The 16,192-nt window shown below is 33.3% G+C and overlaps 9 protein-coding genes across 9 annotated transcripts in view; 3 read left to right on the forward strand and 6 right to left on the reverse strand.

Annotated features, from left to right (window-relative positions):
* Positions 1-69: 69 nt before the first annotated feature.
* Positions 70-2,067, reverse strand: SCH9 (serine/threonine protein kinase SCH9; the record flags this gene model as incomplete). The annotated part of the gene is made up of 1 exon (XM_001643510.1): positions 70-2,067. The coding sequence occupies one exon, from the start codon at positions 2,065-2,067 to the stop codon at positions 70-72; it is 1,998 nt and encodes a 665-aa protein (XP_001643560.1).
* A 608-nt stretch (positions 2,068-2,675) lies between these two features.
* On the reverse strand, positions 2,676-5,102 carry MNL1 (alpha-1,2-mannosidase MNL1; the record flags this gene model as incomplete). The annotated part of the gene is made up of 1 exon (XM_001643511.1): positions 2,676-5,102. One exon carries the CDS (start codon positions 5,100-5,102, stop codon positions 2,676-2,678), a length of 2,427 nt encoding a protein of 808 aa, XP_001643561.1.
* A 614-nt stretch (positions 5,103-5,716) lies between these two features.
* SMN1 (Smn1p) lies at positions 5,717-7,531 on the reverse strand (the record flags this gene model as incomplete). Its single annotated transcript, XM_001643512.1, has 1 exon — positions 5,717-7,531. The coding sequence occupies one exon, from the start codon at positions 7,529-7,531 to the stop codon at positions 5,717-5,719; it is 1,815 nt and encodes a 604-aa protein (XP_001643562.1).
* Positions 7,532-7,943: 412 nt separating this feature from the next.
* MGM101 (Mgm101p) lies at positions 7,944-8,744 on the reverse strand (the record flags this gene model as incomplete). The annotated part of the gene is made up of 1 exon (XM_001643513.1): positions 7,944-8,744. One exon carries the CDS (start codon positions 8,742-8,744, stop codon positions 7,944-7,946), a length of 801 nt encoding a protein of 266 aa, XP_001643563.1.
* Positions 8,745-9,183: 439 nt separating this feature from the next.
* On the forward strand, positions 9,184-11,445 carry PMT4 (dolichyl-phosphate-mannose-protein mannosyltransferase; the record flags this gene model as incomplete). The annotated part of the gene is made up of 1 exon (XM_001643514.1): positions 9,184-11,445. The coding sequence occupies one exon, from the start codon at positions 9,184-9,186 to the stop codon at positions 11,443-11,445; it is 2,262 nt and encodes a 753-aa protein (XP_001643564.1).
* Positions 11,446-11,618: 173 nt separating this feature from the next.
* On the reverse strand, positions 11,619-12,653 carry Kpol_1000p19 (uncharacterized protein; the record flags this gene model as incomplete). Its single annotated transcript, XM_001643515.1, has 1 exon — positions 11,619-12,653. The coding sequence occupies one exon, from the start codon at positions 12,651-12,653 to the stop codon at positions 11,619-11,621; it is 1,035 nt and encodes a 344-aa protein (XP_001643565.1).
* A 242-nt stretch (positions 12,654-12,895) lies between these two features.
* PPX1 (exopolyphosphatase) lies at positions 12,896-14,038 on the forward strand (the record flags this gene model as incomplete). Its single annotated transcript, XM_001643516.1, has 1 exon — positions 12,896-14,038. One exon carries the CDS (start codon positions 12,896-12,898, stop codon positions 14,036-14,038), a length of 1,143 nt encoding a protein of 380 aa, XP_001643566.1.
* IPA1 (putative polyadenylation protein) lies at positions 14,035-15,102 on the reverse strand (the record flags this gene model as incomplete). Its single annotated transcript, XM_001643517.1, has 1 exon — positions 14,035-15,102. The coding sequence occupies one exon, from the start codon at positions 15,100-15,102 to the stop codon at positions 14,035-14,037; it is 1,068 nt and encodes a 355-aa protein (XP_001643567.1).
* A 247-nt stretch (positions 15,103-15,349) lies between these two features.
* Positions 15,350-16,192, forward strand: part of HIR3 — a gene marked incomplete at both ends in the record, with an annotated part of 4,975 nt that continues 4,132 nt past the window's right edge. Inside the window, one exon of the mRNA XM_001643518.1 lies at positions 15,350-16,192. Coding sequence (XP_001643568.1) covers positions 15,350-16,192 — 843 coding nt within the window.

The raw sequence follows: 16,192 nt of genomic DNA on the forward strand, positions 1-16,192 counted from the left end.
AATTGTCTTAATTCTGAAAAATTATAGTCAAATTCTTATACTACTACTAAAAAAGAAAGTCATTCATCACTATATATTCTCACATTTAAATTGGTAGGTATTTGAATTAACGTCACATGAAGAAGAATTAATAAACGATGTAATCGAAGTTGCCTGGAAATAAAGATCATTATTTTCCAAATCAACCTCATTGTTGCACTCAGAGTCAGATTCGATTAAAGCCTCATCTGTAGCAAAGTTGGGATGACATCCATTGTTATCGAAGACATATTTTTCATTGGCTTCTAAATGAGACTCGCCATTATAAGTAAATCCTACAAAATATTGCTGCCAGCTTGGTGAAATTGCCGTATCTTCGACTTTATTATATTCTTTGATAACATCAATTGTTGGAGTTTGTGTAAAAGCTGGATCAAAATATGAAGTATCTCTATCTGAGGATAGATGAGGTTTAAATGGAGGAGTAACTTCTTTCTTCATCAGAGCTTCCCAATCTGTGTCTCTGAAAAATTCATGGGCCCTTAATTCTCTGGCATCATTTATAGCACCAAGTCTATGTAAAGGATTCCTATTCATAAGACCCTTGATAAATAATCGACAACCCTTAGATAGACTATTGACAGGAAATTTGATCTTGCTATAAGCGATTTTTTGATACATTTGTTGATTTGTTGGTGCAAAAAAGGGTGACCAACCACAGCACATCTCAAACATTAAAACGCCTAAAGACCAAAAATCTACCATTTTAGTATAGCCAGTTGCATCTAGCAATAATTCAGGTGCTAAATATTCTGTGGTCCCACAGAAGGTATTTGTTCTTCCCTCTAAATTTAATTTTGAAAGACCAAAGTCACATAAAGCAATGTTTCCCTTAGCGTCAAGTAAAATATTTTCTGGTTTTAGATCTCTATAAATAATATCATTATCATGAAGAAACTCTAAAGCCATTACTAACTGTGCACAATAAAACTTAGCTCTATATTCAGGAAATCTGCCTTCTCTTTGTAAATGTAGAAATAATTCACCTCCACTCATAAAATCTGTCACTAGATATAAATCTTCCGCAGTCTGGAAAGAAAATTTTAATTTTACAATGAAAGAGCATAATTTATTTGCGTTATGGACCAAAATATTCCTTTCGTTTAATGTATGTTTGACTTCTTTCCTTTTAATGACATTTCTTTTTGATATCACCTTCATTGCATATAACGTTTTAGTATCCTTTTTTTCAACCTGATATACCCTACCAAATGTACCTTTACCCAACATTCTCAAGATATTAAAATCCTCAGGACTGTAATGCCTCTGATCGGTGTTTTTATATTTCCATTCAATTAATATCTGACAATTAGTGTCAGTGGTATTGCCCTTTTCGGGATGCCTTTTCAATCTTAACCATTTACTCATTATTTCTGAACTTGAATGATATAAATCTGGAAGTAACTTGACGAAACCTAATAATTTATCTTTATCAGAAGCATCATAAACAGAAATATCCAATTCAGAATTTACTTCTGAGACATCAAATACCACTGTCTTATCCCAGGTAATTTTCGACATAATAGGAAGCTCTGTGCAATTAAAATCACAAGTATTTGAATTACTCTCTGGTTTCCCCGATTTCTTCCAAAATTTATTCATCATATTCCAAGAATGACTTTTACTTTTCGTCAAACCTTCATCATCCCCATGAATCTCTGAATTTTTATTAAAAATCGTCGTCTCTGAATTCTCAAATGTTCCAACAACATATATGGACCCTGGGGAATCAGCAATAGGTAAATTTATTGCTTGAATAATCGTGACATATAGCTTACCTCGAGGAAGACTTGTGCTTAGTTCAGTTGTGGATGTGATAGGGTATGTCAATGGGGATTTTGTCTCTCTTCTTGTTTTACTCTCTTCTGATCCATTATGGGTCGACTGAAGAGGAGACAGCTCTGGGCTCATATCATATAATTTCCTTTTTTCTTTATTCTTGGGTTTATCTTCCAAAGGTTCATTTTCTATTGCTGTCTTAAAAGAAGATGTCAGAAGTGAACAGCGTAAATTATCGGAGTGTTTCATATATAAAAGAAAGATAGATTAAATTTCAAAAGAGTATCACAAATTGTATATATTTTTTGAATCAAAGTTTTTTTATATTTTATCTTGTTTTAATTTATTTTTCTCTAAAGTTTAAAAGTTTCATTTAATTATATAACTTGGGATATGATTAAATGATTTAAAATGGTTCAGTTGAAAGAATGGATATTCCACAATTTTTCAAACAATATTAACCATAAATTATATATAGATGAAAATATAGCTACAAAAATAACAACAGTAAACTGTTTTTGTTCATCAAACCCATAGTTAAGTTTGTTTTACTTCACATTTTATGTTTATTAGCAAAAATCTCATTTATTTGCTGTCATTTAAGCTTGTAAATTAAAAGACGAAATTTAAGGCAGGTTTTGAAAATTTAAGGAGCAAAAAGAAAGCAAGAAAGAAATAATGGTCAATGTTAAAAAAATTATAATTATACATTCTATCATATGCCTATTTATTTTATTAATATTGTTTTTAAATTAACAAACCTTGCGTTAGATGTGTCTTTTTCTAACTTTGGGTAAAACTTTAACTTTCCCTAAACTATGGTAATATAATTTAGGGAAGCATGCAAATAATACAATTTAGATGAAACGAATATTAATGATAGGGATACAATCTAACATCATTTGGTCATCTTGATTTAGTCCAAATAAATCTAGCAATTTACTGGATTTTGCGCCTCCCTCAATATTCTCTTGTTTGCTTAAAATAACTCCCTTGCTGATTAAAATTTCACCATTACTAGGTAAGGGAATACCATCAATGGAAGTAGCTCTATACAAAATGGCATGTGAGTAGGACTCCGCTATCAAATCACAGGATGAGCTTGTAACATCTTTACTATGAACATTTGTAAACGTCTTCCCAGGAACAACTTCTCCATATGTATCAATAGATCCTGCCTGTATTTTTTCGATTCTTATTCTCCTTCTGCCTGCCAAGTCTGAACAATAAACACTTCCATTTTTATACTTAGTTAACTCATAGTTACCTTCTAACTCGATGGCGATTTCAAAAGATTCCGTTGATGAAGCTGGTCTGGAAATACTTTTCCTTGGATTCATCCAAAGCTGGTAAAAATCATCTTCTAACTCAATTGGACGATATTCTTTCAAATGTGCCGGCTTGATTAGTGTATCATTATATCTGTAATCAATTTCGAATAACCTATCAAAGTTGCTTAATAGATAAGATTTTAAGAGCGATTCACCATCGTTTTTATTCGATTGCATAAATGGGGTAATTGGGCAACTAAGGTTGAAAACATTTTTGTTTATATATTGATTTTCGTCAAATTCTACCGCAGATAAATCAGATGTTTCATCATTATTATATTCTTTGAAAAGTGACTTAACCAATCCAATCAGTCCTTTACTGGCCTTCCCTTTCTTTCTTACATTTTCTAAGAATCTTTTATCATTATCCTTCAATCTCTTTAACTGATTCTCGTACCTTGTATCATTAAAAAATCCATTCACTTTATAATCCTTTATTACTTCAGGAGTCAACCACATCGGATGAGCTTCAGTACTAAATATGAAATTATCTCTTGATGCATGAAGTTCATTCTGTTCATCGAACAAAAGGTACAGGTATTTCAGAGTTTCACTCAATACAAATGATTCCATCCTATCTTGAGGTTCACCAGTAATAACGTTTTGTATACCTCCCAAGCCACAGTTATATTTGAACCTAGTTTTTAAGTCATTTAAAATACGATAACCAGTATTTAAATAAAACGGATCCTTTGTTGCTCTGTACAGGAAATAAGTTGATTCAACAAACTCAGGTCTTAATGGATACCATTCTAGTGGGACAATATTTTTCAATAATTCATCATTGTTCATATCTCCTGAATTCTGATGAGATTGAAATTGCCAACGTTCTGGAATACCACCGAATGTATCCCACAATTTTAGAGACATCAAATTTTTCAATGTAGCATCCTCTATATCACCATTTAGTACCTGTAAACCAGGGAAAAATGCACTTAAAGAATCAATCCAGAATGTTCCAAGTTGACCATTAATGTGTTGGCCATTGATGTAAAACCAATCTGAATTCAAATTGACATTCAAAGCTCTGTATGATTCTACCCAGATATTATAAAGTTCACTATCATTGAATAATATAGCACCTTTCAATGCATATTCAAAAAACGAATCAATCGAAGCACCAATACCTGTGATTATAGAAAATATCTGTAAAGATTGAGGATTTAAAGACATCGGAAGAAGGTCTAAATTTGATCTCAATGACCAAACTTTATCAAATGCATATCTTGTGATTTTTTCGTATTTTTTGTCTTTAGTTAAATAGGATAATAATGTAAATTCAAACATGGGACAACCCATTGCAGCTACATTATTTTCTTCAATTATATTCCCTGGAATTCCCTGAAATACTTTTTTAAGGTTAATACGTGACACAGGTAGCCCTGTGTTGGTAAGATAAGCAGGCAGCAATCTATCAGCCATATCCTTTGCCAGGTCTAACAGAAATCCATCATAATCCTCTATATAGACTATTTTAGACGGATCACTAGCATATAAATGTGATGAAAGTAAACTACCAATAATTCTTATAGTCGTTTCAAAAACTTGAACAATGGAATCAATATCGAAACCATTAGAGTAAGTTTCCCTCACAATACTAATAAGCTCTTCAAACCTACGTTTCTCACCCATAATAGCATACGTTGTCAAAGAATCTATCATTGTAACTGTAAAATTACCTAATACATCATTGGTGATAACATCCTCAATATCATCTACATTTCTCATCTTCGGAACACATGATATTGGTCGTAGCTCATCATAGGGAAACCCTAGAGACATGTAATTGTCCATCGTCTCTAAGAATAGATTTTTGACCTCATCTCTGTACTGTAATATCTCAACTTTTGTAAACGACCCTTTCGTAAAAGAACTACCTTTAGCCTCGGTTATCAATGAGAAGAGCCCCAAAAGAGACAGCAAATGAAATAGCAAATAAAATCTACAGTTCATATACAACAATAATGCCGATTCCCATCGTTCTTATGGCATTGCATCATCAACTATAAACCTTTTGACTATTTATTTGAAAGTATTCATCTCTGTTATACTTCGCTATCTTGAAAGCATTATTCGAGATATTTCCTAATTTGGACTTTTACACGAGTTACCCGGGGCAAACGGTTTTCAGCTTAGTATGGTAAGATTCTATGACGTCATAAATTCGAAGAATGTTGATAAGGATATGGTTGAATAGTTGATGAATTGATTCACAAATATACATATACAATAAATATATTTCAAGCATTAGGTATGTATATTTATTTACAAGGCTAATTTTGTCTCTAGAGTTTACTTTGCTTTAAATATTGTTGGATCGATTGTGAAAGCGACAAGAATTTAAGTTTATGGGAATGTGTAATTTTGACACATTCTGAAGCGTGAACATTGAGACAGTCTTTTTATGGCTACAGTGACATCATTTAGTAGTTAATTGAAACGACAGATCTCATTTAGTGTCATTTTTCTATGATTTAGTAAATACATTATACTTTTAGAAGAACTATTTAAGAACATAATTATGCTATTTCATTGCTAGTTGTTGGGCTAAGAAATCTTGTTTTAGATTACAGATTTTGAATATATTCTCTTAGCAATAATCTTGTGGATTTTCCACCATAAGTTTTACAATCCCCTTCAGAATATAATCTAGTCTTTACCTTGTCGATAGAATTAACAGCTTCGAGAACACTACGTTGCATAAACGAATAGTATACAAACTTTACTGTTTCTTCATCAGATATATTTTCGTTTACATCAATATGTTGTATGACGTTCGGTATATTGTACTCATGAAGTGAGTTGTGCTTGGTATCATCACCTTTGCAGCCAAATGAATCGCTGGTGGTATAACCTTCAGTTAATACAGGATTGTTAATAAATGGACATGAATTCACAGTCTCTGAACACCTGGAATTAATAAATTTAGATCGTGGAGGACCCAAAGTTGCTATATATGGACCAGAATTCAAAAAATCTTCTATCTTCGATGCTATTTTAAAAGGAAGTTCAATATACTGCCATTCACTTTCAAACGGCAGGACGATAAATTCTGTATCTTTTGAAAATGGACCTTTCACCAGATCATACCTAACAGAACCTGTATTTATCATAATAAACCTTCCATTATCAATTGAATTCACCTTAGTATCTGGCTTCAACCCAGATAAAACCTTGCTCTTTAATAAGTGGTAAATGCTCTCTTCAGAATTAATTGGTCGGGAAGAAAAATAGTACGTTTTTGGAACAAACCCAAAGATTTCATCTAGATTTAAAGCTTTTCGTAAATTATCCACCATCTGGGTTACAAATCTTCCCTTTGGTGTAGAGAACTTCTCTTTTCGAGATACGTTTGAGTGATAAATAAAGGATCTTTTATTGAAATCAATGTATCGTCTAAAGAAATTTGGATCATCAGAATGTACATCATCTATTGATAAGAATCCTACAGTTTCAGCAAATCTTCCACTTTGTAAGCCTGTAGATTTTGAGTCTAACACTGTAAAATCACGTATATGAGAATGACCTCCAAAGTATTGAATAACAATATTTGGATAATGTTCTCTTAAGAATGCATGTAAATTATTAATTTCTCGATTCTGTACATCAGTTACAGGCATATGTCCAAACACCACTATCATATCAATAGAGCTCTCCGGATAGGATTTCAACACTTGTTGAAACCAAGCTTTTTCTTGCAACTCTTTCAAAGCAGGTGTAACTTTTGCCCTTGGATTATAAGTCACATAATTAAACAAGAATGACATTGCCAATATTTTGGTTTTTGTATTCTTTGTTTCAAAATATACATATTTATTACCAAAAGGGACCACTTCTCCTTCATCAGTAACAAATTCTACATTACTGGAAACATATTTATCTTTAAATTTCTCTGACATCGCAGTTTTATAATATTCCTGAGCAGTTCCCAACGGTCTATAAAGTTCATGATTCCCTAAAGTCAAAAGATCATAATCCATCTCGTTAAAAATGTCCGTGGTATTTAAACCAATAGGAGAAGTGGTATCACTCAAGCCATTACCATCGGTTTTATCACCAGTGTCTATCAATATCAAATCTTGATCTCCTTGGAGTCTATTTTCCCTAAACTTACTCACAAATGATACCAAATCCCCCCAATTTGCATCATAATCCCTCTGATTAACATGAGACCCATACCAACCATGCGTATCAGTAGTATGGATAAAATTTAACTTACCAACTTCAACATCTCTCAAAAGATTCTCTCTATTACTTGGTTCTTCATTAAATGCCCATTGAATAGGGAAACTGAATCCTAAAGAACTCGTTAAAAGAACCAGAAAAAATATATAACAAACTGAATTCATCAATGAACCATACACTGATCCCATACCACCCATGAACTGCTAACCCTGATGCTATTCAACAGTCATTATCAAATCAACAGTAAGTGTCTTGTGGTTCTCAATTTTATATCTTATAGGAACCCTTTTTAAATAAAGGCGATGAGCTTATTGTTAATAGGGTGACTTAGTAATAAAATGAATGGAACCTTCTGAAAATGGTGAAAGTATTAGTGAATGGATGTATATTTCAGTTCAAATTGTATCGGGAATTGAAATGTGGATAATTGTTTGCTTAAAACATGATTGTCCCTATTATTATACTGTAAATATTTTACATAACTTATACATTAAATTGAAACTACAGATACACTCAGATATACAGACATTGTTGAGGAATATTTACAAAGAAGAGGATACAGTCTGGATGAGAGAAATCCAGAGGATGGGGGTATAGTGATCTTGTAGTTTAAAAACTCTTGTCCTTATAAGGGTATTCTACGATTCTATCCTTTCTCAACCATATTTTTCTTTTTTTACCTGTAGTGACATGTTCAACAAACTTCTCAACACAATGCTCCTTTTTGAACTTCTTTATGAACACAGGATCCCATAATTCAGACCCTACACCTAGATCTTTACAGCATCTCATCAATGCATTACTCTTGCGACCTTCTGTAGCTGTAGGGATACCTTGTTCTGAGAAATAATCTTGCTCACCTCTTGCTACACTTACCAATTGACCATGGCATATTAAACCATACTCTCTAGTGACCAACGAGTTGGTGACAATAGTGTCAGAACGAGGCACCAAGCCCCAGCCACCTGCACCAAATGACTTGTTCAAAATACGACGATATTTGATTTCAGGTAAATAAATTAAACCATCAGGTTTAATTTCAATGTCCTTGACCTCTAAAATCTTCACTAATTCATTCTGAACATCCTCACCAAACGGCTTTTGACCCAACCCATACCACGAAGTATACCAATCAATCTCATCCTTAACCTTGGAAGATATAGATCCATTATTACTCACCTCCATTGGCTCCAATTTCCTATTGTAATGAGTACCATTCTCCAATGTCTTGGACCCAACACCACTGTTGGAGCCCTTGCGGATAGCTGAACCACTACCTGGGGCAGCAGCAGCACCACCACCAACTACACCACTCTTACCAGAAACAAAAGTAGACCCTTTACGAACACACAGTCCTAAAGAACCATTGGTTCTTAAGTAATTACCAATTTTTCCTCTAGCAATCATCATTTTATCTTGCCTTTCCAAGTTACCACCAATGCTTCAAAACCTTCTAATTTAACCAATTTTCCACCAACTCAAACCAAACTTTCTCACAGAACCTTCAATTTAACCAAGCTAACTGACCAATACCTTATCAGATCGAAATCTAGAGCGTCTAATCATCTATTGACTTTGCAAATGTTAGATCAAACATGCTTATCATCACTTGCTGAAAAATTTATTTTGATATACGTCATCGGAATATTTTGATACTGAAAAATGATGATATTTAAAACTGACAACAACTAGATAAATGGACTAGATTGAACAGATCAGAAGTATTTATAGGTTGGCCAATCAGTTGTCGAGGTGAGTGGGTCTTATAGTTTGTTTTATATTGTTTTGGTTTACTTTGGTTTTGTTTTGGTTTGCTTTGGTTGAGTAACAATTGAGTTAGAATTTAAAGATGGCAGGTGTCATGAAGAAAAGAGTTACATCGAAAGTTGATGTCGATGAACCTGGGAATAAGTACAGCAAAGGTGCTGAGAAGTATCAGTTTTTAGCCGAGAGATGGTTGACTTCTCCTTTGCCAGATAAGGAAGAGGTGTATAAGTTTTGGTTATACATTGTTACTGGTATTGCCTTTGTTACAAGGTTTTACAAGATCTGGTATCCTAAGGAAGTTGTTTTCGATGAAGTTCATTTTGGTAAGTTTGCTTCTTATTATTTGGAGAGGACTTATTACTTTGATGTGCATCCTCCTTTTGCCAAAATGCTGATTGCATTTGTTGGTTGGTTATCAGGATATGACGGTGCTTTTAAGTTTGATGATATTGGATTATCTTACAAGAAGAACCCTGCTCCTTACATTGCTTACCGTTCTTTGAATGCAATTCTAGGTACTTTGACTATCCCACTAATGTTCAATACCATGAAAGAATTGAATTTCAAGGCGATAACTTGTGCTTTTGCCTCTTTGTTGGTCGCTGTAGACAATGCCCACGTTACAGAAACAAGATTAATTCTATTAGATGCTACTTTGGTTATATCCATTGCAGCCTCTATTTATTGTTATGTTAAGTTTTACAAAGTCCAATTGACTGCTCCATTCTCTCATGCTTGGTACATTTGGTTATATCTAACAGGTTTATCATTGTCCTTTGTTATTTCCTCTAAGTACGTTGGTGTCATGACTTATGCTGCTATCGGTACCGCTGTGGTTGTTAACTTATGGCAATTATTAGATATTCGTGCTGGTTTAAGTTTGGCTAATTTTGCTAGACATTTTATAAGAAGATTAAGTGGTTTGGTCTTTGCTCCATTTGTTGTTTATTTGTTTTGGTTCTGGTGTCATTTTGCAATCTTGGTCAATTCCGGTCCTGGTGATCCTTTCATGTCACAAGACTTTCAAGAAACTTTACTTGAATCACCATTAGCTAAAGAATCAAAACAAGTTCAATATTATGATATTGTTACAATTAAACATAGAGATACTGATGCTTTCTTACATTCCCATGATGCATTTTACCCATTACGTTATGACGATGGTCGTGTTTCATCTCAAGGCCAGCAAGTTACAGGTTACTCTCATGATGATATCAACAATCAATGGGAAATTTTACCTGTTAAGGAATTAGCCTCAAAGAACGGCCATCCAGTTTTACAAGGTGAACAAATTAGATTAAGACATGTTCAATCAAATACCTATTTGCTTACCCATGATGTAGCCTCCCCATTATATCCAACAAATGAAGAAGTTACTACTGTTTCTGAAGAAATTGCTAACGGTGAAAATTACAAGGAAACTTTGTTCACATTCCAAAACTTGAACAAAAACGATGTAAACAAACAAATCAAGACTAAGGGTACTAATTTCCGTATCTTTCATGTTGATACCTCTGTTGCCTTATGGACTCACAACGATGAACTATTGCCAGAGTGGGCTTTTAGTCAACAAGAAGTCAACGGTAACAAGAAAGTTACTGAATCATCTAACAATTGGTTTATTGATACAATTGTCAATATCGATGAAGCTAGATTAAAGCACATCCCAAAAAAGACTGGTACCTTACCTTTCCTAACCAAATGGCTCGAATTACAAAGATTGATGTTTGAACATAACAACAAATTATCTTCCGAACACCCATTTGCATCTCAACCATACTCATGGCCTGGTAGTTTGAGTGGTGTCTCATTCTGGACTAAAGATGATGAAAGAAAACAAATTTACTTTATTGGTAACATTATTGGTTGGTGGTTCCAAGTTGTTTCGTTAGCTGCATTTATTGGTATCGTTATTGCCGACATGTTAACAAGACAACGTGGTTACTTTGCTTTAAATTCTATCACCAGAGAAAAATTATATGGTCCAGTTATGTATTTATTTGTTGGTTGGGCTTGTCACTACTTCCCATTCTACCTAATGGGCCGTCAAAAGTTTTTACATCACTATTTACCTGCCCATCTAATCGCTTCATTGTTTTCTGCTGCTATTTGGGAAATAATATTTAGTGACACCAAATCAATTGATGTTCACAAGGATGAAAAGAATGATGATGTCCCAGAAATTAAAACTAAATATTATACTATTTTCTTAGCAGTTGTTTCCTTTGCAGTTATTGCTTTCTTCATATATTTTGCTCCATTTGTTTATGGTGATGTTAGCTTAACTCCCGAACAAGTAGCACAAAGAAAATGGTTGAACATGGAGTTACATTTCGCCAAATAAATTAATAACTCTATTTAAAAATGTTTTTAGAAATTTATATACAGAAAAGTTATACGTTGATAGTTGACTAAATTAAAAAAAGTTGTATTTATAAAATGATATATGTTTGCATATGTTTGCATATGTTATCAAGAGATAATAACATAAATATGTTTATTTACTTTTTCGTAGAATCAATTACGCACAGGGAAAGGCAGTTTTCTGTGCATTTTTGTAATAATTTCATTATAGTTTGGTTCATTTTCTGCATGAACAAAACCATGCCTAATCAAAAACTCAAGCATGATTAACCCAGAATTAGGTTTGAACTCATCATTAAATAAGGCATATATGACCTCCTGTAAAGACATTAATTGGAAGCTTTCCACTTCACCATCGTTTGGTCTTGGAATAACGTCCTCAGGAAGTTTCATATCAAACAAGTGTTCCACTTCTCCCACAACAAAACTTTTCTCCTCATCAAAAGTATCAGTTCTTATGTCATTGCTGTAATGTAAATACGACACTAACCCTACAGGAGTAATGTATTTCTCAACTATACTCTTCGATAGATTTGCTTCTTCCATACTCTCTTTTAAAACAGTTTCATGAACGCCATATGGATAAGCCAACCCCCCAGCAATGATATTATCCAACATATTTGGCCATGTTTGTTTCGATTTAGATCTTCTAGGTATCCAAAATTTAATCTCATTAGTACTTTTTTCAACTGTATAACCATTAATATGTATCCCATAAGTTACGATACCTAAGGCACCTGCCATAGATCTCTCTACTAAAATATAGAGATTTTTATCAACATAAACCGGATATTTCTCATCTCTCCAACCTTTGATCTCTTTCAAAGTTGATTTATGATATAATTCAAGAGCCAATTCATCTAATAAACGATTTCTCTCTTCAAAATCATGACTTTTAAACCTTATTTCATGTTCAATTTCGTCAATTGTGAAAAGTTCTTGGAATAAATCGCTGTTGACCCTCACCATCTCATCAATTGCAAACCTCAACACAAACCCAAGCTTCTCAGCACCATCATGAGTCACCATATAATAGACTTTATCTTTAAAATTATCATATCCATCATAATCAACAGGCAATTTATCTGTTCTTTCCACTACTTTTAAAAATGAAGAACATTTGGATACATCCATTTCAGTTCTAACCAGACATTGTCTACCAAATTCATTCAAAACCACTTTGACCATCTTTAGAAACCTTCAAGTCTCTTATATCTGAAATCATCCAATATTTAAAGTGAAGTCTTTATGATGCCTTGTCTTTATAATTATCGTTACTTCGGGGTTATTTGTAGTATGAAATTGTTAAATTAGATATCATTGAAAAATTGTTGATGTAATTTAATACATGATTATCATAAAATGAAGGCTAAAAAGCTGATCTACAAGACCAGAAAGTATCGGTTAAAGTTGATATTGTGAAGTTAATTATGAGTCAAACGTTGAAATCCTTCTTACTGCATTTAAGGAACAATTATATCACTAAATTAGGGAGCAGTTCTAGATTGAAAATTGCTATTGGTAACGAATCTGCAGATTTTGATTCAGTTGTTTCAGCAATTGGCTATGCCTACTGTGACTATATTTCAGGGCATCAGGACGGTTATATTGTTCCTGTTATCAATGTCAATAGACCTGATTTGAAGATGAGGAGGGACATTGTCTTTGCACTTCAGAAATTTGACATAGATGATGATTTATTATTCTTTAAAGAAGATTTAGAAGAATGGAGTGGAAGGTCGGTGTCCATTGAAGCCGTTCTAGTCGACCATAATGTCATTTCAAGATCCATTAAAGAATTTGTGGGTAGTATTAGCAGCGTTATTGATCATCACAAAGACGAAGGGCTATATTTGGATGCTACACCAAGAATTGTTAAGACAACAGGAAGTTGTTCGTCCTTGGTTTTCAATTATTGGCAAGAAAAGCTAGGTAACAATCCTAGCTTAAATCCAATTGTCCCTTTATTACTTGGTGCAGTCTTAATCGATACTTCAAATTATCAATATAAAGTAGAGACTCCCGATATAGAGGCATTGGAGAGATACAAGATGTATCCTACATATATAGAAAGGAACAGATACTATGAAGAGTTGAAAACTGCAAAAGATGATATTAAAGGATTATCTATTATTGAAATTTTGAGGAAAGATTATAAACAGTTCGTTTTCACAAAAAATAATACTAAAATTACAATTGGTATTGCGTCAATCGTCAAATCTATGGATTGGTTATATAATGAATACAATGGTTCTCAAAATTTCGAAGATGGTTGTCTGCAATTTTTAAACTCTAAAGACATTGACATCCTTCTGCTAATGACTGCATGGAGTGATGAGAATGGTTTCAATAGAGAACTAGTGGCGATTCCAAAACCTGAATTTGCGAAGTTGTCAAATACATTGATCAACCAGGTAAATGATAAATTGGAATTGAAACCTGTAAGTAACGGGAATATCAAAAGAGCAAGTCTGGATTCAAGTCCAACATTAGCATTTAAACAACTTAACACACAAGCTAGCAGAAAACAAGTAGCACCATATATCGAAGAAGCTTTCAAAAATTTGAACTAAGCAGGTGTAAAAGAAGAAGGGGAAGATGTTATCAGAGGAACATAAGACACGTTCCATCCATTCAACGATCTTGCATCTTCAGGTATACTTTTATTGACATTTTTGATGTTTTCAATGAAGTCATTATACGGTAACTCCATCACAGAAATGTTCTCAATATTGACTTTAGAACACAATTCTTGGTCAATATCTTCCTTGTATAGTAATTTTATAGAATTTTTGTATATCTGACCATTAGTAAAACTCACGTTTATCCCTATTGCGAAAACCCAAATGAATAGATGATCTTTGCCGTTCCTTAGTATAAAATATCTTACCGAATTATTAATTACATGACTGGATATTGACGATATTACATGTTGTTCTGGGGGGAACCTTTCAATATCATTTAAAAGCAAACACCATTTATTTAATTTTAAAAGACCATCGTTTTCTACAACACCTAATAGTGAATCACAAGAGACACAGACAACTGATCCTTCTGCTATAGTAATACGACTGCTATCCAATGTCAATTGCGAACAACATAAAACGGAAGGTCCCAAAAGGAGCTCACCTTGAGAAGGTTGCAACGAATTGTACTTTTTAGAATAATCGACGACTGCCTGCCCTTCAACATGAGGTTTATGGCAATGCCAATAATCCATAAGTTCCATCCAAAACTCCGAGGGCAAACTATTAAGTTTAGTAACATTGTCCCCCTTCTGTAACAATACTTTCTTACATCCAATACAACTAAATGAAATATGGCCCATGCTCAATAACCATTTTTTCGACCATTTCTCTTCTAAATCCATAGCCATAGATAAAACATTGACCCTATCGCCAAAATATCTCAAACGAGAAGAATAACACAAACCATTCTGCACAAACCGTAACTCAGAACCTCTCAACTTTATCTCATTGGGGAATAAAATATCAACAACCTCGAGTTTCCCAACCTCATCAACCACTTCTAACTCAATTTTAACCCCGGAAAGGCTTACAACTCGAACTGGAACTCTACCATCAACTAATATATTCAAAGAATCAACTCGAGGCAACTCCTCAACAAGATATCTCATCTCAATCTCCTGCTTTTATGACAATTTATCTCATTACTGACAGGTAATCATCTGTTTTATTCAAGTATGGAATCTTAAATATAAAGGTCATCGCGAAATATTTCAAGTTGATGATATTTAGACAACAACAATAACAACCAGAACAACCAGAACAAGAACAAGATAAAAGAAGAAAGTTGAGGGTAGAGACTGTTACGGAAGCAGTTGAATGATCTGATAAGGTTAAGTTTAATCTGGTTATTGCATTATGTCTAAGTTTAATGCTCTTAATTTCACTCCTCAGGATGAGTTGCTTGAAGCTGAAGAACATTCAAGAGAGTTACAAGTTGAAGAAAGTTTTAAAATATTTCAAAGTGCATTGTTTTATTTGAAGAGGAAGAAGTTTGATGAGGCTGGTGAGAAATTCGATGAATTGTTTGATATGGCTGTTTTGAAGCCTAATGATTGGGGTTTCTATAAATTTTCATCGCCGACTTTAGATAGTTTACGGTATTTGGCCTATCGTAATCGAGGGATGTATTATTTTAGTTATTTAATGGAGAATTATAAGAGTATGGAATCGGATGATGTTGTAACTTATATTCTTAAAGTTGTGGAAGATTTATCCGAATCTATTCAGCATAGTAGTAATGCTGATTCTTCGGTAACCGAGCTTTTAGTCAAGATTTTTAAAGCCTTCAAAACAGTTAAGTTAGAGAGATTGATTTTGGAATATGAAGTTACCAGACAAGATAATCAGTTATTATTATTGGGACGTAAAAAAATTGGTATACTACCACAATTAAATTTAATACTAAATGATTATTATTCTTTGTTAGAAGGTATAAAGGACGACGAAACTTTAAACAACTCTGCCTTTATCAACAGGTTAAAAAATTATTCAATAATAACATCAGAGGATAAAGTCATCGAATTGAATGAAATGCTATTGAATATTCAAGAAATGAAAACCCAAGATGAAGAAACAATGAAAAAATTAGATATTTTCGAGATTACCATAAACGATATAAGCTGGGACTCAATAGCCGATTCATTAAAGGATTTGATTCCTCATGTGAAAACTAGTACATTACTCTCCAGAGAAATTGAT

Source organism: Vanderwaltozyma polyspora, genomic scaffold, assembly GCF_000150035.1.
Source record: "Vanderwaltozyma polyspora DSM 70294 KpolScaffold1000 genomic scaffold, whole genome shotgun sequence".
Taxonomy (NCBI): domain Eukaryota; kingdom Fungi; phylum Ascomycota; class Saccharomycetes; order Saccharomycetales; family Saccharomycetaceae; genus Vanderwaltozyma; species Vanderwaltozyma polyspora.